This window comes from Fundulus heteroclitus, chromosome 13, assembly GCF_011125445.2.
Source record: "Fundulus heteroclitus isolate FHET01 chromosome 13, MU-UCD_Fhet_4.1, whole genome shotgun sequence".
NCBI lineage: Eukaryota > Metazoa > Chordata > Actinopteri > Cyprinodontiformes > Fundulidae > Fundulus > Fundulus heteroclitus.
Genome location: NC_046373.1, coordinates 31,229,777 through 31,251,146, shown reverse-complemented (window position 1 = coordinate 31,251,146; position 21,370 = coordinate 31,229,777). Strand labels below are relative to the sequence as shown.

The following is a 21,370-nucleotide window of genomic DNA, read 5'->3' as shown; positions in this document are numbered from 1 at the left end:
CTTCTTATAGTCTTCTATGTAAAAGTGTGATTTAGTCATCTCAATAATTGATCTATACCCGCAAGAGTTATTTTGGTTTGATCAGGGGATATAATCTGTCATTTATTTATAGGGCTAATCTGATCCATAGGAGATCCGATCCACAATCAATGGAAATAATACGTAAAATACCTGGCAGTGAATTGAATTAGGCGTGATATTTGAGCCTTTTTATGATCGCTCTCTATACTTTATCAAAAAGAATCAAGAGATATAGTTGATATGCTATGGTTAAAACTGTGTTTGAAATGGTTTATTGAAATAGTCAAAATGTGGGTTCTGATTGGCTAGTAGGCAATCCCAGAATCTCAAACACTACAAACAAAGGATTTTTTCCCCTTGCACCTTTGAATTTTCCAAAGAAAAGCTTTACCTGAGATGCCCAAAACAGATCATGATGGCAGAGATGGGGGCTTGAGTCATGTGACAGAAACTGTGTTCTTTGTCTTTTTTGTTTAGATTTTATTAATGTCACAAATACAATGCTTGCTGTGGTTCAAAATTAAATATTAGGTATAATGACACTATTATACTAAAATGTATTTGGTTTCTTTCTGTCTATTGTTTTTTCCACAAATGTCTAAGATACAAATTGCTGGTTTAAACGAAAAAAAAAAAGATCAGATCTTCAGATGTCCTGTAATTTGCTCAGTCACGTGTACATTTCTAGAATCAGTTACAGTTTGATTTAAAGATTTCTAAACAGTGTTTAGTAAATGCTCACATTCTTCACATTTAACACAACAGAGAAAAAATATAGATCTGTTCATATGCTCACACAGAATAGGTGAACAAAAAGCCATTTTAGTTAGAAAATGAATTTGAGTTAGAATAAATGAGTCATCAACATCTACCTTGTTTCTTACATCTAAACATACATATAGAATGAGTCAAAGATAATAAAGCAGCTAATGCATGCTTAGTGGTAGCTTGCCAACAAAGTTCTTGCTCGTTAATTTAATCTTGGAGCTTGGAAAGTCACAGGTTCTGATTCAGGTGGATGGAAAAAAATGGCAGATTTATGTCTAAATCAGATGGTTGGCATTGCAGTCTGCTAACCCGGAGATAGGCTATAGCTCAGATGGTTGCAATATATGCAAGAGAAATTCTAGAATTGTTACATGATAGTATTCCCAGTATTTCCCTTATTCAGAGTGACTGATTTCCTCAGTTTGCACAGCAAGTCTCTGTGCTTTCAGCCTGAACCACAAACAAATTTAGCGCATCCAAGCTGGGCGATAGCAGCGCTATAATTATGTCTAATAAAATGAACTTCATCATAGATTTCATTTTTATACAGTTGCATACATTTTTTACTTGTTTTATTAATCTGATGTTACTAATACTGTAAAGGCAGGTTGCAGTTGGTTAACATGGAATTATTTATTTTTGTATATATATATATGTATGTATGTATATATATATGTGTGTGTTTTTATGTATCAATTTACTATTTAAAAAAAAAATCTTTTTTAAGGTTAATAGTCTTAATTTTAAGTTAATTTGTTAATTGTACAAAGGAACAGCAGCACTGATTTTAGATGTTTTACAGTTCACTTCCTCTTGCTGGTTGTTGTGGCAAACAATATCTCCTTTTAAATGTTCAAAAATATTCACAATTATTTCTCTGTTTCAACTACATATTGAGTCAAATTACTTGTTTAGGACACAAAATTTAAAGATTAGGACTTTTAATACTTGTATGCTTTGATTTTGGACTCAACTTGGGCCTTTTATGCCTTTACTTGGGACTTGACTCAAGATTTGATTGGAAGACTTCAGACTTACCTTGCAAAAAAAAATGACTTGGTTCTTCTCCTGGAAGATTGTATCAATTGAGCAACATAAACTCGTCTGCCAACTGATATTTCTGTTTTACTGGCTGCTTTAACACCAGTAAGCGAAGACAGTTATGTCAGCTATGCATACATATTCACCATCATATTTTGCTAAAGACAGTTGTAGTGGGCCTAGTTCAAGTCAGTCTTCAGTGCTGGGGACAACGTACAGAATGACAGCCTGCTGACAAAGACTGAGCCATGTCTTCATGGACTCCCCGTGTCACTGAAAGCAGCAATGTGTCAGGGTCGTCACACTTTAGGGGAATTATACAGTCATTTAGGTGGCTACAGCACATTAGAAAAGCTGGCTGGATGGCAAGACAAATCCATCTAAAGAGTGTGTGACAATAGTCCATTTCCTCCTCTGTTAGCAGAGAGCCTGGGAGTAGGCTCTTCACCTCTAATGTTAATTTGTACACTGGGGCCAAGCTGAAATAAAGTATTTTGGAGGATTTCACTAATCTGTTTTTTATGAGCCAGTGATGGCTGCTATACAGCTGGCATTTGCCATTAAACCAGGTAAGAAGTCTACCAGCAGGATTCAGAAAAACCTGCTAATGTTTAACAGCCCTCATGTGAACAGGAGAAGATCAGATCTATATATAGTGCAGTTTCTGGCTGATTTCACACAGGGGCTTGGACTAAATGGTCCACTGAGTTTGGGTTCACTTACTTTTACCTACCAACAGTTAGGTGAGAAACAGACTCTAATGGTCTGAGAGTCTTTGTATTTTCACAATACTGTTCAATTCAGTCTATTTATGTAGCTTCGCTTCATAACAAATGTCTCACTGTACAAATTCCAAGTCAACTACATTAATTCCAATTGATCCTAGTTATCAGATAATACAGTCAAGTTCAGTTTATTATTAAACATTTTTCTATCTATGCAAACACGGGAGATTGCATTGAGTCACTGAGTTACAGCATTCACTCGTCGCTGATGAGCTCGTGGCCATAGTGGAGAACCAACAGGACCAACCTCCAGCAGAACCAGGGTCATTTTGAGTGGCCATCTGCCACAACCAGCTGGGGATGTGAAAAGACTGAGCATACAAAAAAAGCAACAAAAAACAAAACAACCAGAAGTGCCGATCTAGGAGTACTTTCAATATTAACAAAAAGTATAAAGATAATGGCAGCAGTAAATTGTTTTTAACCTTAATCTGACCAAGGAGAAGGTTCCAGTGTTGTGGAAGACATCCTGCATTGTACCGGTACCGAAGAAAACCTCAATCACTTTAGACCTGTTGCCTTGACAATCCACATCATGAAGGTCCTGGAGAGACTCTTGTTGATCCACCTGACTAAACAGACAAGCAGCTATCAGGACCTCCTACAGTTTGCTTATCACTGTGGAGTTGGAGTTGACGATGCCATCATACACCTGCTGCAACAAACTCACTGTCATTTAGACAAGACAGACAGCACTGTGAAGATCATGTTCTTTGATTTTTGCCAGGGCATCTAATACAATTCAGCCTGACTTACTTTGTGAGAACCTCCAGAACACTCAGGTGGAGGCCTCAACAATCGCCTGGATCAGAGATTACCTGACAAACAGACCAGTTTGTAAGAGTGAAGAGTTGTGTGTCTAACCAGGTAGTCAGCAGCACAGGAGCACCACAGGGGACTGTACTCTCACCATGCCTTTTCACTCTTTACACCTCAGACTTTCAGCACAAGATAGACTCCTGTCATCTGCCAAAATACTCAGATGACTCTGTAGTCGTTGGATGCATCAGAAATGGACATTAAGCTGAGTTCAGGGAGCTGGTGGACTGCTTTGTGGCATGGTGTGGAAGCAATCATCTCATTCTAAATGTGGATAAAATGGAGATGATTGTAGATGTCAGGAGAAAGAGGAATAGAACCGACAGAATAACTATACTGGGAGAAGTGGAGGTGGAGGAGTATAAATACCTCGGTGTTCACCTGGACAACAAATTGGACTTGAGACAACTCTGAAGCTGCCTACAAGAAGGGACAGAGCAGACTGTACTTCCTGAGGAAACGTAGGTCCTCCAGGGTTTGCAGCACGATGCTGCATGTCTTCTAGAAGTCTGTTGTGGAAAATGTGATGTCCTCTGCCATCATCTGTTGGGTAAGCAGCGCCAGAGCTACTGACTTAAAGGAGAAGTCCGGTCAACAAGGAAAAATCAGGAGATCTTTAGCTATACCTAAAACTAATACTTCGTGGTGATTTAATGAATTTAACATTTATCAATAAGACAATAAAAGCAGAAATTGTCTTAATCACTGTATATGGGGGCGGCCATTATTGCCCATATTTGGGCAAACATGTCCGCATGACATCACATCCTGTGACGTCTCTGTGCGGTAGGGCACTGCGCTCTACAATGCTCACTGTTGTGAAACCCACTTATTTTATGCGACTTTGGTCTAATTTTTTTCTAAAGTCACTTGTCAATTTCATGAGTTGTGGGTTGCAGGTTTTTTTGGGCTTGTTTCTAAAAGTGAAGTGGCTTGTTTGGGCTCTAAACTAAGTGATGCTGAAATATCCCTCCACCTCATAACGCACTGCAGCTCATCCTGACAGGAGCAGAGTAAACTCAGAAGGAGTTGATCTGCCCGTATTTTCTGCAGTTTAGGCAAGGCAAGGCAAATTTATTTATATAGCACAATTCAGTACAAAGACAATGCAAAGTGCTTTACAGTTGCAATAACTGATGATAACTGCTGAAAGTAGATTACTTGGTGCAGATCACCATTTTGAGCAGAGATTGGTTCTAAAGATGAGTTTTATACTCATCTTATAACATTGCAGAACCCAACCATAAACTGTACTTTAATGCTTATTTGTTCTCTTTGTATGTCTCTAAAATGTGAAATTAGTATTCATTTAAATTTAAATGCTTAATACCATGTCTATCTTTGTTTAAGTGGTTAAAAAAATATTTTTGCATGAAAACGGATATTTATTCATGACGGGACTGATAGGGCATTGGGACTTGCTCTACAGCCGACACCGCAACCTGACGTCACAAACTGGGAGGTGGCAGTACTGTTCTTCACCAAGATGGCTGCCCCCACTAAAGGACCTTTAAATGAAAATTACTCTTAATTAAAAAAGCTTTTAATTTATTGAACAGTATATAAGCAGCAGTTTGAATTCTGATTTTGACCGGACTCCTCCTTTAAAGAAGCTCAACAAGTTTATAAAGAGGACCAGCTCTGTTCTGGGGACCCTTCTAGAACCTTTAGTGGTGACTTTGCAAATAAAGATTCTTCATGAAAAGCAGAACATCATGGACAAGCCTAAGCATCCTCTTCATCAGACATTCGTTCAACAACAGAATGTCTTTAATCAGAGGCTTCTCCAGATCCACCGTAAGACAGACCGGTACAGGTGATCCTTCATGCCTGCTGCCATCAGCATCTACAACAACTCTTTGAAGAAACCCTGTAACATGAGCTACACCACTATTTAATTTCCCTTTCGGAATAATCAAGTATTTTTCAATTGAATTGCGTTGAGCCTAGTGGTTTCATCTACCAGAAAAACACAGCAAAGCAGATAAGCTCTGAGCCAGTTTTCAAGTCTAGAAGATGAGAAAGAGACTATATAACTAGTCACAGTAGAAGCTCAGCTAATACTGGTGTCTATGAGAGAAACAGGTTTAAACACTGAAAACAGGGCAAACTATCATCTATAGAAGGAGACGTTTTTGGCAGGCGATCCTCTCTAGGATGGTGTCACAGCCAAACAGAATGCCAAACCAGATGTAGCTACAATCAAGATAAAACAAAAAAAACACCTGTTTAGTAGATCTCCCTTTTACCAAAGACTTTGGAGCCAGACCTGAAAAAGGTTTGGATTGGCTTTATGGAAGGACAGAAGAAGCATGAGAGGTTTAAATTGCCTGATAACTGTTACTCATCTAAGCTGTCAGGGGACACAGTTACAGAGCTAAATTGGCAAGTAGGTGTGAGGTGTGAAGTGGGAAGTAGCTAACATCCAGTGGAACTCCATAGAAACAGGTGACTGTATGTGAGACCTCGATACACTCGGCATACATATCCTCCAATAAGCTCTTATTAGTGGAACTTAACACAAGAACATCCACAATGTATAATTTAATCCTAAACATTGTGAACTAGAGTGCTTTTCATAAAATAAATATTAGCTTGTTTTTTTTTTGTAGTCAAGTATATTTACAAAGTATGCAAATATATAGCTATGAAAATTCTCCAATTTTATTTAAGAAATCATTTGTTTATGATTTTCTAGCACCCCGCTTGCATTTATCTTGGTTATAATGCTCAGGGAAGTTCTAATATACCATCACAGGTTAGAAACTTTAGGTTTATCTCCTATTAACGGATAAGGTTTATTGGAGTCACAAAACTATATTTCCTTGTAGTAAACTATGAGTGGAACAACAGCGTTATTGCAGTATTCTGATCGATATATCCTGTGGCAAGGTTGACAGTGGGGTTTGGGAAGAAGGATATGCACAATTTCTTAAATAATGTTAGCTTAGACTGGCAAAAAAGAAAAGAAAAACTGATTGAAACATTTGGCATAAAATCTTCATATCTAAGGTGTGCAAAACCAAACATAAACAAACATTCTTGCAATCGCCAATGCAAGACAAGAGATCACCATCATATTTTGCTAAAGACAGTTGTAGAGATCGGTTAATCTACCTTTAGAGCACTGAATAAAGCAGCATCTTTAAACTGTGTTACAAAACAATGATTATATGAAACTTTATTACTTATTGAAGAAGCACAGGGAATCATTAAAGCTTCATCCTGTTTTAGCCAACTCAATAATGAAACTTTTAATTCAGTTATACAAGCTCCATATTCATCTTTATATTTCTGCTTTGTTTCATTCTAATAAACTACACGCTTTAAACCAATTCACCGTGATCAATTTTCAAGCTATCACATATGAGGACAGGGAATGAAACAGTCAGCATCAATCAACATAGTTTTAAGATTAGCATTTTGTATTTGGCCTTGCCATTCTGAACGATGAAAATTTTCACTTTAAATGTGTCCAACAAAGAGAATAAGCTGCCATATTTATAATCATGTATATATACTGTTCAATACAACAGCAGGGGGTGAGGAACAGTCTGCTGTGTGAGGTTTAATTGTTGGTCTAGTAGAAACTCTATCTCCCATCCTCTCTACCTTACACACACACACACACACACACACACACACACACACACACACACACACACACACACACACACACACACACACACACACACACACAGCAGCTAATCACACAGCTTGGTACAGGTAGTGAGGCGTTGGGACTGCTGGTGATTGAGCCTCCCTGGTGGATTGGAAGCAGGAATCTGACAGACTCAGATAAAAGGCTGTTTGGAGTTGCCTGCAGCATCAAACAGCATCAGCTGCCTCCTCCTCCTCCCCCTCCACCCATTTCTTCCCTTCCCCTACATCACCTCCCCTCTTCCTCATTTCTCCCTCCTTTGGTTTACTGTGTTGCCATGGCTACACCCAGCCAGAGCCGTCCGTTGTGGAGGAGCCTGTCAGGGCTCCACTCTCAGATCACCTGATGTGGGTCGCCTCCACCGGTGGCCTCTTTCACACGCTGACATCGTTCAATTCAGCTTTGATTAAGTCTGCTCTTCCTCCCTGGCACCGAGTGTTTGGTCTACGAGGATGGAGCATGTGCAGTTTTGTCAACCGAATGTTTTAGGGAGTGTAGCAGGGGAAAAAAAAGAGCATGCAATGCAAATCTCAAAATCCAATTTCCACATCTGTGAAGAAGGTCTAGTCAGAGCTGTGTGATTTGAGTGGAGGATGGGTTGAAATTACCTGGTAGAAGTCATGCAGTGGGGATGGGTGCTTTTCTACATGAATGAAAATTGTAGTAGAGAGGATACAAGAGTGATATGAAACCCATTTAGAGCTGAATTCCGTCTGGAAACACTTGGCAACATAGCTATTACCTGCTGTTCTCTATGCTGTGCTTTATATAAGGTTCTACAGCAAAAATTGAAATCCGCCTTTTAGCTGCCTGTCCAGTTTGCAGCCATGTGGTTCCATGCTATACCTGCTGGCAATGCTTTGAACTGTGCCAGTAGGAGATCCCACTTAGTCCTCTTCTTCTAACTCTCCTAATATTTCATCAGGTCGGAGGACATGGAGAGAGATCTCAAGATTATTTGCTCAGATTTGATTGATTTGATTGATTGATTGATTGGGCCTGAACTTTTAGATAATTTTCCTGTTAAAATAAGCAGTCGTGATGATATAAGTGGCCATGGCCGTTGCTACCACTGAGGACACCGAGGTCCGGACCTCAGTATTTTTCTGCTGTGTTTATAATTGATAAATAATCAAAACAACAGAATTACTACATTATCCTGGCTCCACCAGGATAATGTAGGAGGTGCTGCAACAGTGTAAGGCAGCCTAACTCAAAGTCTATGAAGAAGAGTGCAGCTTTGCGTTCCCTACCACTAATATAAAGACCTGAAGAAGAAGAAGAGCGCAGTTGACGGCGAAACCTAATGGACGTAACTTCCTGAAAATATTTTAGTTCAATTCCGTTCTACCCCTGATAACAGTTCTCTTGTCGTCTTCACCCTTTATGACACCGTTTATCAAGTTTAGTTAGAAATGTTACAGCCCACTGGCAACGTTGTTTGATGTGTTGGTACGTTTTTTGTGAGCAGCTATGACAGATTAATGAGTTTTCTGTTTCAAGAGCCAATTAAGTTAAGACATAAAGTCTGCATGTTTTTATTTTTTTTTATTTAATTTTTTTTTATTTTTTTTTATTTGACTTGTTTTTTTAACCAGTTTTCTAAATGAACATGGATCCTTTGTTTACGTTATCCAGATGATGAAAAGTCTGTACCAAACAAAGTTCAGCTTTGAGGGAAAGATTGTGATGAAAAGACAGAAATGATGTGAAGGAAAGAGAAATTAAATAGATGGCTGCTGTCCATCCATTCCAACCAGGACACAAAAGCTGAGACCCATGTCCCTGTGTTGTTCAGAACAAACAAAAACTGACTAAACTTTATCACATTCACTTACTGACCATGGATAGATGTGTTAAGTTATTACAATGACTTCCAGGCTAAATTTGATTGCAAACAATACAATACAGAATTACAGTTTCACTGTAAAATGTGCATTACCTAATAAAGCACACTTTTTTTTAGGTAATTTCTGTTTCACTTATTTCTGTTTTTTTAGAAAAAATATTTCAGTGAGTCATATCTGAATGAAATCAGACATAAAGACAAAATAAGGCAGGTGGATAACTTTAGTCAATGTTTTTCATTTGTCAGGACAGGTGAGAGTGTGAGTACAGGGGTACGAAGACAGCAGTGGAAAGAGGGAGTGGAAGAGGACATAAAGAGAGAAAAAGGAGAGAGAGAAAAAGAGGACAGCAATAGAGAGGAAGAGGAGAGAATAGATGAGAGAACAAGAGGATATGAGAGACATGACAGAGGAGTTGTTTGTGAAAACCATGACAGAGAACAGGAGCCTGACAGAAACAACATGTATGAGAAAATAAAAATCTCACTCGCATTTGATAAAAAGGTTAAATGTATGCTAAAATCGTGTTTTCAATGTGTTTATATATGAATGCGGATTGTTCACATTGCAAAAACTCATTCATGTCATCTCAGTGAGTCATCATGATTGTGCCCTGAGTCCCCTGTTGGTTCTGATGATGTAGCGCCCCGTGGACACACACACACACACACACACACACACACACACACAAACAAATACATTTCATGCATACATTCAAGATCCTTAAATATAAATAAATAAATGCTTCGATTGTAAATAAGTCTTGGTCTTTATTGTAACTGATGTGCAGGAGGATAATGAGTAGTAGACCTCAGTATTTTTTAGAGTCTGGCTACAGCCCTGTATCTGGCGCATGTATATAGCGATGACTATTGAATTTGTATATTCATAGATATAGCCCATGAGGAAAGTAGTTATCGTGTGGGTCAAGTAAAGTGAATATATAAAATCTAGAATCCCTGGTATTGTCCCAGTGTTATGTGTGTGTATGTATTATATTATTTATGTAATGTTCTACCAGTATCTGGTGAATAAAATTTTATTTTAAATAAAAACAGCAGCCATGATCCATTTTCAATCTACATACACAGTCCACCAGATTTGTCTTAAAATTTCCTCTTCCTTCTCCTCCTCTTCCTTCTCCACCTGACTGTTGGTAGGTAAGAGTCAATTATTTTATGTATTCTAACAAGTTTCTTGGGACTTTTGGAAGATAAGTAGCATCACAGCATTGTGCTCAACATTGAACATGAAAAACCTTTTAGTGTTTGTTGCTGTACAGCTCCATCATAGCTTCATCTGACCAAAGCACAAAGTTACAGTTAAAGTGTGAGATGAAAAACCACATCTTGTCATTTGAATGGTAGAACAGAAAAGGATTTTTTCTTGCACCAACAACAAATACCCAGTTTGGAGTTTAAAGGGGTCTAATGGGAGCCACTTTTAGCAATGGTTCTCTAACACTGAGGCTTAGACTTTAAAGGAGCAATAAGTGAAATTTCACCACTAGGTGATATGCCTGGATGACAATTCCAGTATAAACATATATCGATTGATAGACGTATATCGATGACAGAAAAAAAGGGTCAAATAGTTCAATAGAATAACAGTTTTCCTTCCTTTTGCATTCTAGCCATGTAGGTTAATATTACAGTCGTTACATCCTCCCAACCAATCACAATGCAGACCCAGGAACCAAGCCCCGCCCCCGCCAAAGAGTTCAGAGAGCACACGTTCTTTTTTTCTTTTTTAAAAACTTGCAGTTTTGGTAAAAAGTTGGTTGAAGAAAGGGTTGAGTTTGAATTCAGTGTTCTGTAAGAGATGTCTGTAAAAGATACTTTAGTTCTTCACATCACAATTTTTTAGTGCTATCTAAGATAATTAAATTGTGCTTATTGCTCCTTTAAATGACCTCCCTTACTGCGCTGCTCGCTGCACAAGCGTCTAGTAGCCACCGGTTAAAGGGTTAAAGTGTGTCACATCATATTTATTCCTGAGAAAAATAGTAAGTTGGTAATTACAATTTCCTAAGGACTCTGACTAACTTAAAAAAGTAAATTGTAAATTTAAAATGCTACACTTCACACGTTTATGTTAAATGGATTAACAATACTAATAAATAGGCCCCTGGTGATATTGTTTATAAAACAAATGGTAACATAGCTTCTTTTTCCTCCACTGAATTAATGCACTCAAATTAGCTGTTTTACTTTTCTAAATTTTCATTCTGAGATCATACTGCAATACAAAATGAAACATTTTTACCAAGGGTGTCAATAAATTTGACTGGTACAGTGTAACCTGCACCAACCCCTTCCTTCTTCCTCCGGTTGATCACAGATTTGCATCTCCTACTGTTTCTTTACCATATTTGCTCTGTTGTAGAGTGAAAGGATGAATGAGTGAAAGGATAGAAGAAGGTAGAAGCTGCATGGAGGTTTACGACAGCATGGATCTGGTGAGAGAGGGAGAGAATGAGCAATGTTGTGATCAAGAGAGGCTGGGACACCGAGAGGGAGATGAATGGGGCTGAGAGCAGGAAAATTGGACAGGAGGCGGAGAGTGAATGAAGATAGAGAATAGCTCAAGATATCAACAGACAGAGATTGTGAGCTATGTGCAGGTAATAAACAAGGCAGAATAGATAGATATCTCTAGAGAAGAAAAAGAAAAAGTGTGATTGCACACTCGGTTGAGAGGGTTTGAAAAGTTTTCTGTTGATAAAACAACCCAAAGGAGAAAGGAAAAGCAAATGAGTTGGGAAAGCAGGAGGGAGGAGAGGCAATGGGAAAAAGTCAAAGACAATGTGAATAATGACAAGTGGGAAAAATTTGGATGAACAAGCAACATTCAAACTAGCTCGACCAACATAGATAATGTGTATGCCTAGTAAGCTCTGCTTTAGGCAGGCTTAGATCTCATCAATTTGCTCCAGGCTGGCATTGCCTTGAAATACCGCTGCAGACCCTGGGATAGCAGCCATCATTCAGTCTCTTAAACATGATTTTGAAGATGCCTATTCTTTATTCCCCCCAACACGCTCCTCCACAGCCACCCCCTCCATCCGGTCTCACAGAAAGATTTCTTCATCAAAATGCCATCCGCTGTAGTTGACTACAGCGGATGGCATCATGTTAATTGTGCCATGATTTTAAAGGAGGTTAAATGAGCCCTTCACTCGCCCTATTTTCTTTCCATGTTTCTTCTTCTTCCAACCCTCTGTGTTACAGTTTCTTTTTTTAATTTTGTTGTTCGTCCACAACCTCTCCTGCCAGATCTCAACTCCCTCTTTTTCTCCCTCTCTCCTCAGCTCTGGAGGGATCTGGGGCTTTCATATTTGGAAGCCTCACAATCGATATGGGCTGTCTGTGATTGGGTTGCCTTATGTGATTCATTTCTGTAACCTTGGTGATAGTTTGATGTGGACGCTGCACCCATGTCCATATTATGACTCAGTGAGCGTGTGTAGAGAGGAGAGGTTGGTCAAGGGAGGTATTGATTGGCCCTTCACACTTGCTGCCCTCTCTTCTCTCCCCACGATCTCCTAGTTTTTCTTTATCCATCTTTTGTCTCACTTGTCATGAAGGATTGATAGTTTAGCTATAATCTAAATGACTTTGTGTTCTGAAAAAAAAATATTATTTATCTGTAAATTACTTAAGGTAATTCTATGTGACTCCTTCTGTCCCCTTTCCTCTGTATCACAATCTTTCCATTTTTTCTCTCGTTGCAGAATTCTATCAGACACAACCTGTCATTGCACAGTCGCTTCATTCGAGTGCAAAATGAAGGGACGGGAAAGAGTTCATGGTGGATGCTGAACCCGGAAGGGGGGAAGATGGGTAAGGGACCCAGACGACGTGCATCATCTATAGAGAACGGGACACGCTACTTGAAGGCTAAAGGTCGCATGAGTCGAAAAAGAGCAGGAGCTGTAGGACTTGGAAGGGGTCAAGTTCAGGGAGCTGGTCCAACATTGCAGACCTCCCCAGAGCATGGCAGTCCAGCAGGGAAAGGAAGTGTCGGCATCAGTGGTGAAGAGTATGACACTTGGACGGACCTGCACTCACGCACTTCATCCTCTGCTTCCACTCTTAGTGGCTGCCTCTCGCCAATCCTTGCAGAAACAGAAGCTGATGAACCTGAAGAGGGTGGACTGTCTTGTTCAGCTTCCCCTCGAATATACCCAAGTCCTACCAGCACCCGCTCACCAGCCTTGGGTACTGGGGGCCACTGCCCCAATGTGGAATTGCCTCAGTTGACTGACCTGACTGGAGCTATTAGCCTAGATGATAGTGGTTACTCCCAGCAACAGCAAATGAAATGCAATGGTTATCCCTTTGTGCCTGGACCAAAACCAGAGGGATCCTACTGTGGGCCAATATATGGACAGTCTTCCATATGCATGTTGCAACACCGCACTCCCATGGAGACCATTCAGGAGAACAAGCCAGTTAGCTTTCAGAACCCAATGAGGGGTTATTCGGAGAACAAAGCTCTGCAGAGTCTGCTTACAGGAGGTCCTTACTGCAACAAAGACAATGTGCTGGGTCAGGGACGAGAAACACATACACTGTTGACACAGGGGAATGGTGTTCACAGCACACACAACCACAATCAGAATCCCAGCCACAATCAAAACCATAATAACAGCCAAGAGCACAATCCCAGTCTACATAATGGCCACGGCTCAGTCCATGACCAGAATACAGCCCACCATCAAAACCACAATCAGGGTCATAAAAACCACACCAGCCTTGACTACAGCCACAGTCACAAGCCCCACACTGCCCACGACTATGGTCAGAATCACGAGCATGGTCACAGAAGCAAAGTAAATTCCAGCCATGATCACAACCCTCACTCTGGTCAAAGTCACCTGCAAAACCAGACACCCCAAAATCCCCATAACCCTATGCATAGTGGATCTCACCATCAGGCTCTGTCTCCTCGTGTGAGCACTGACATCCTTCAGCCCTACAGTCTCAAGAACTCTAGCCACTATGGGCAAGGCCCCCACCTCCCGACATCTCCTTCTCTTCCCCCAAACCCTGCAGGTATCATGGATGTTCCTCAGGACCCTTGTCTCCTTGCATCTGCACCTCACCCCCGACACCAGTCCTATCCCCGAAGTCACCATGAGGCCATGGCTGAATCCTGGCAAGCCTATTACCACAACAACCACAGTCATCAAGCAGGGAATGCTGGATATCAGGGACAACAGCACAGCTCACACAACAGAATGGCTGCCCAATTGGCAATGGAGAATGGCCCCAATACTCTAGATTGTGATGTGGACCCAATTCTGCTTAGTGATTTTATGGACACAGATAATGTTGACTTCAACTTTGATGGCTCTCTTTCGCAAGGGGTGGGCCTGGGGATGGGCATGACTTTAGGGGCTTTTCCTTGTCCTCCACCAGCACATAGCCACCAGGGCTGGGTGCCTGGGTGAACTCAAACCTGAGGGTTTGAATAGACCACAAATGTCACCCACCGGGCAGGGCTCTGGGTCAGCTGTACCCTTGTACTGATTAGCTGTGATTCTGTTTTTTTTTTAGGCATATTGTCATTCTATTTCCCGGGGACTCTCTGAACTTACACAGTATACTTTTTCTCCCTCTTTCACTACGTTTATGAAGCTTTCCTTGTTCATGTTGTACTTGCCCCCAATGAGCCCAGTGGTAAAATCTGCCCCTCTCCCATTTATGCCCTTGAGTTCTATTTTCTCTCTCCTTCTGATCATTCTGTTTGTCCTTGGCTCTCAAGCACTTTACAGCCATCTTTTCAAACAGACACATTAACTCAAATACCATAAAGTCATGTTGTATATTCATTTTTAATGTATGCAATCCACTTAAACTGTTTTATCCTCCCACAAAAAATATGTTTTTCCTGACATAAGAACCTGATCAAACAACAGCTACATAGATTTCCTTACCGATTGGAATGTAAAGGGCAGGGGTGGAGGGTTAGGGCTTTGAGGTTTAAGAATAAGACTAATATATTTTTTTAAAGACTAAGACATTAGTGGGTGGGAGTGAAAATAGATGGATTTGTCCTCTCCCTGGTGAACAGTAGTGGCTCATACTCCACCCAGGAGTGAAGGACAGTCATCCATCAGACAACCATCAGCATCTTTCAATTGAAATGCAACGTCATTTCTTTAATCTCCAAAGCAATGCCAAATTGATGCATCATGATTGCTAATGTAATGTGCTCTTCTGTTTTTTCAACATCCTCACATCCCTCTTCAGCTCCGGACACAAGGGCTTGATGTGTTTTGGTGAAAGTGATGATAAAAGTCACTTGACACTAAATGGGGGGAGGAATTGGAATGGGGTAATGTTAGAGGAGGTGGGGAGTGTATGGAGAGGAGATGATAGGGGAAGAGAAATGCAAAGAGATTTATGTAGCCTTCCCATAATGAAATAAGAAACGATCGGAGCTGGCTGTACATCCTGAGGAGCTATGTGATTGGTCAAAGTCAGATCTTCTCAGCTTGGCACCTTTACTGACTGACCCTAGAACAGCCTCGCAAGCATGTCCAGCCAAGCCTGGAAGATGGTGAAGCTGCTCGTTCTCAGAACCTTACAACCTTGTCTAATTTATCGACACCCGGATTTAAGCCCATTTTTAGTCCAGGGAATTCCTTGCTGATGAACAGCATTTGCAGATTACTATTTTGTGCTATCTCCTGTACCCAGGCTTCCTCCTATCGCACTACCCCATCCCGAGGTTACTCAGAGGGTAAGCAAGAGTAATTAACCGCCAAACAAGATGGATGATTTATGCAAGTGCATGTATTCGCTCATTGGTACAAAGTCATAATTCTTCCCCCTGCCTAGCAAAAGGAAGGTGATTTTAAAGAAGTAGTGCCACACTGCAAGGTAAAGTGTCTGGAAAGTGGTGTGCTGACAGCGTCCTTCAAGTCTTTCAACCATCTTCCTTACAGTCTTTCCCGCCCTATCCTGGCAAAAGCTTTATGTTGCTGTTGTCTTTTCCTGTGTTCGTTCTGTGATTGTGCAGTTGTCTGTCTGATGGCGTGGATTGGAGCGTTCTTGTGCATTTAATTTACTTTGTTTGCAGTTTGAAAGAGGGCCAGTGGGAGCCTTTTGCTTCTGACCTTCTGAGGGCAGAGAGAAAAACACCATGGGAGAGAGGAAAAGTACATAGACAGAGAGACACAAAACAGGAGGGAAAGAGTGAACAGATTAGACCGGATCTGTTTGACTTTAAGAGGTTTTCTAGCTCGGCAGCTTTCTGTAAAATTGGTTGTTTCAATCAGGCCAAATGTCAAGTGCTACTCAGCCAGCTCCAATGAGCTTTGACCACTCATTCACTTCTCCCTCCTGATCAAGGACAATGACCAGTATTTCCATACACTTTTCTTTACTTCTGCTTCTTTTTTTGTGTTAAAATGGCCTATTGTTGTACCCCTGCTGTAATTTGTTCTCTGGCCTGTGTGCACTAGTGTGTCAAGTTTCTTGTGTGTGTGTGTGTGTGTGTGTGTGTGTGTGTGTGTGTGTGTGTGTGTGTGTGTGTGTGTCTGCGCGCACGTGTGTGTGTGTGTGTGTGTGTGTGTGTGTGTGTGTGTGTGTAGAAGTGATGTACAAGAACTGATTAAGGAAAAATTGTTGAGAAGTTCACTGCCCTGGTATTGACGATGCTTGGCTGAGTGCAGCATATATTATAAATACAGTTTATATTTATTGGTTGAAGAGCTGGGTCTAAACAAGGCCCCTCCCTGCTTTGTCTTCTTGTTGACAAAAATGCATTTCATCCTGTACATAATCTATATTTACAGAACTGTATTCTAATTTTTTTGTTTTGTTTTTTTGCAATTCCAATTTTTTTTTTCTAAAATGGTGTATCTGCTCATCTGGTGACCGTCAAATAAAACAAACAAAAAAAGAAAACAAATTTCTTTTGTGTCTCAGTTATTTACACAGACATCATTCAAGGGTAAGTCTGAATTTCCTGAAGAGAAGTTCTGGGGCATTATTATCAGTAATAAACCTCTAAGCTGTAGAAAAGAGTTGTCATGTCTCAGTAGGATTGTAAAAAAGTGAAGAAATCTTCAGTGCAGAGAAAAGCTAAGGTAGTTAAATGGACTCCCTGTTTAACAAATAAAAGCCAAGTTTAAAATGTCCATATATTGGATAGTGAATGTTAATTTGGATAGAAATCTTTTTTTAGAACAGGATTGTAAAAAAAGTGTATGCAAATCAAACTTAAACTGAACTTTGACTTAGTATCTTGGTATCACTTTAGCAGTAAACATGCCATCAAAGTGGACTGAGTTGTACTAAATAAAAGACCCTGCTAGGTGAATCACCAGTGAACCACTTCAGTAAGCTCATCACAGCTCCTCTCTTTGTATGCTGTATAACATAGGATTTAAAAAGCATCATCTGGCTGCTTCTTTTCCTTTTAAATATTTTCATAGCCAACAGAGCTGTACATAAGATTTTATACTCTTCTTTTCCATTTGGGCTTCCCTTTTTTAGGTAAAATGTTTCAGAAAAGTGTTTTTTGTACACTCAGAGTTAGATATAAATAATTTCAAAACTTGGCAAAGATCAGATTTGATTTATTAAACTCTTTGATCTATAAAAAAAAAACCTTTAGATCCGTAATTTTCTTTTTACTATAATGGTTTTTGGAGTGTTACAATGAATCCAAAAATTTGTATTAAACCCACCAAACTTTAATAAAGAGAGGGAATCTCTGGTAGCTTGTTGCCTTACATATCAACATAAAATGCCGATTTAAATAGAGTTGACATTTGCTATTGTGACTAACTGCTTATAGTGCAGATAGTAGATCTTTGGTTCATCATGAATAAACCTAGCCATCTTCTTTAAAACAAATAAGTCCTTTGGTAATCATGGGAACACTTAAATGCCTTTACACACCTGTTATTACTTATTTGCATCCACAGTAATAAAGCTTTCAGTTAGTTTTTTCTTCATTAGCTCTCATTGTCACCTTTGTGTAAATCATTAACTGATGCTCCTCAAGCCTGTCCACATCTATGAGGCAGGAATTTGGGCACTGTCCATTAACCTGGGAAGTATCATAAGCCACTAAAATGATTCATAATTCTACAGTGAGAAAGACTGTTCACAAACAGAATCTTCTCAGGAGTGGATGTCCCAGCGAGATTGACTCTGAGGTCAAACAGTGAAACTATATAAATGCAAACAAAGACAACATAACAAAATATCTGCATATCAGAACTGAGTGTACAAATTTCAGACAACACAAATAAAATTATTTCTTTGCAAGGATGAAAGAACAAACACTTTTTACTCTGTACAAAAAAAAGAAAAAAAAAATACTACAGTACAACATAGTCTTGCAGAGTTATGTCTGAACCACCTAAAACAATGTCAACAGTCAAGCACTGTTGTGAAAGGCTGATCCTTTGGGATTGTTTTGCAGCCAGAGCATCTGGGGACCTCACAGTCACTTAGTTTATCATGCTACGTCTTTATACAAAAGTATAAAGTGGAGACAAATGTGAGGCCATCTGAAAACAGCTCAATGATCCCAAACACAGCAACAATTCTAAAACTGACAGTTTTATAAGATAAAAATAATCAGGGTGTTGGAATGCCTCACTCTGAGCACAGATTGATTGAAAAGCTGCAGTGGGACCACAAGTGCGCTGTGCAGAATATATAGTTTAATCAAATAAACACAAATTATCTGAACTCTTGATAAACTGACACTACGCAAGAAAGAAGAGCTGACCAAAAGTCCTCCTCAAACAATGGAGTCATTGATAAAGAAACCAGAAAATGTTGACTGAGACTTATTGCTGCTAAAGGTGGTTTTGCAACCTATTAAATCACAGGGTGTCATGTTTGTTTACCGATGTACTCAGGACGACCACACGGGACTAAAAGTTTTATGAATTTTATTATGAAAGGTTGCTGGATGGTGGGTGATGAAGTCTGGAGGATCAGGGTTACAGCGGATCGGAGGTGTAGGTGATGGCAGGGGCTGACGGCCCGGAGCGAGAGTCCATAATAACCGGGTGGCCAGGAAAGCTCACTGCTGCTCGTCTAGCAGACCCTGTAGCAACACCAGGCACAGATCAGAGTATCTCCAGGGCGGCTACTCAGGTTAGCAGTTCTCTGGAAACACCAAGACACAGAGCAGAGCTTCTCCAGGAACAAACAGCAGAGTACAGAGTTTTTAGAGAGACTGGCAGGACTAACCTTAAACAAGAGAGCAAAACAAATCTTCCAAGGCAAACCATGGACTGGCATGAAGAGGTGGATCACAGAAGACGGCCCAGTGCTGAACTGAAGACAGAGGGAGGTTTAAATAGAGCACTAACAGGTGAAACAAGGGTCTGGCTAATTAACAAGTAAATGATTATCAGGTGTGACTGACTGCTGAGGAGGTGAAGTGAAAATAGACAGAAAATAACTGATGACTGAAAACTAACAATAAATAGAGTCAAACCTAACCCAAAAGAGATGAAAAAATGAAAATAACAGAAAAACAAAGCCAACCCAAAACTCAACCATGACACATGGTTGACTTAGTTTTTCACAGAGTTTCCCCAGACTGGTTTTAAGTAAATGATGACTGTATCAGGTGTGTGTTTCTGTACACTTGTGGTTAAACAACACAATTATTTTAAAATACATTGAAACATAAAAGTAGGAGTTAATGTCCCTCCAGAAGTAAAAATGAAAAAGGTAAACTTTTGTTCATGTGAACAGGATTTCAAGAGAGATTTTCCAAAGCAGTTTTCATGCTATTCTAAAACCAAACCTGTTTGCAGAAATATTTTTGATTGCACTGAATGCTGAAAAGATTTGCCCCCTTTTAAACAATGTCCCACTCTTATAAGAAAACAGATTTATGTATTGATGCAATATTTCTATATTAGTGTATTTTCTGGATTATAAATTGCAAATTATTTTATAGTTTGGCCAATCCTGTGACTTATATATAAATTTTAAATGGTAATTAATTTTGACCAACATGAACCAAGGAATAAACATAACCATTTATAGCCACACAAGGGCTATCTAGGCTTATGAAAACTATATGCTCTTGTACCACTAATTAATTTAAAAAATTCCCTTATAGACTCGAAGGGCCCAGACTGCGACGCGGTCTGGGCCCTTGGGCTGTCTGTGAAGCTAATAACAGCTAGTGCTAGCTTACATGTATGCTGTCCGAGCGGTTTACAACTTTGCTGATGCATGAGAGCTTTATGTTGCTCTCAATGTCGTAATGTTAGCTTAGAAGTTGATATTGGAAAAGACAAGATACAGTTGACAACACAGGGAGCACAGAGAGACAAGAGTTAGAATTAAGGAAAAACACAGAGCTGCAGTTGACAGGGAGGATGAGACAGGAAAGAAGACACTATACTGGGAAGAAAAGAAGAGGGAAAGAACAAATGTATATATCTACTAAAAACACATGAACACACACACACACAGATAGAAGAGGTTTAACCCAAAGTTCCGGGGTCCGTTTGGTTTCATGTTTTGTCGTGTTGACAGGTAACACAAGGGTAACGTGTCGCTTTTTGTTTTGTTTGCAGTTTCATGTTGAAGTTGATCCAACTGTGCTTTTCTGAACCGGCCTTCTTTATTTAATGCTGGGACTATTTCATGTTCAATGGACACAGAAATGGGAAGAGGAAAAAATGAGAGAAACAGATGAGACAAAATGCTAAAAGGGAGAAAAGATAAAAATGGAGAGGAAAGGGGGAGAGCAATACAACATCCTCTGAGTCTGCTTCTATACCACAAAGAACAGCAAAACCAACCAATAAGGTATTACAGGTACAAACATCCAACTCCTTGCTACCATCAAAAGAATATACAGTAATATTTAATACGAAATGGATAAGGTGACAGCTAAAGATAATAATAGGGGTTTTCTGTATAGAATTGAAACTGTAAGTACCTAAATCCAAGCATTTGATTTTAATAAAATATTGAATAAACATATGCATGGTGTTGTGTTCTATCATTTTTTTCTTAGATTTGAATCTATTGTATAACTCTGTTAACTATTTTGTAATACATCATGGTACATTAAACTGTAAAAGTTATGCGAATTTTGTACTAATAGTCAGCACAAAAATCCAGTCAAATGTACCCTTTTTTGCTTTGAGCACCTAGTGGTCTCTGCACGACCCTAGATGCGATTTATATTCCGGAGCGACATAAGCTATGTTCACAATGAGGGAAATGCGGCCCAAATCTGATCTTTTTGCACAAATACAACCCATATACATTTTTTTCATGTCAGTGTGAACGGCCCAATTCCGATCTTTTCACCCTCCCCCCCAAAATCTGATTTGTGCCACTTCCATATGTGGTAGTAATTTGTGTCTGCACGTCCACAGTCCGTGCAGGCTCTCCTTTGTCCTACCAGAAAGCTAG

General features: G+C 39.7%; 1 protein-coding gene across 1 annotated transcript in view; it reads left to right on the top strand.

Moving 5' to 3' along the window:
• The window catches only part of foxo6b (forkhead box O6 b), a 68,403-nt gene extending 51,535 nt beyond the window's left edge, over window positions 1-16,868 (top strand). The window contains exon 2 of the mRNA XM_012857856.3: window positions 12,676-16,868. Coding sequence (XP_012713310.3) covers window positions 12,676-14,397 — 1,722 coding nt within the window. The 3' untranslated portion in view covers window positions 14,398-16,868. The remainder of the gene's footprint in view (window positions 1-12,675) is intronic.
• The last annotated feature ends 4,502 nt before the right edge of the window (window positions 16,869-21,370 follow it).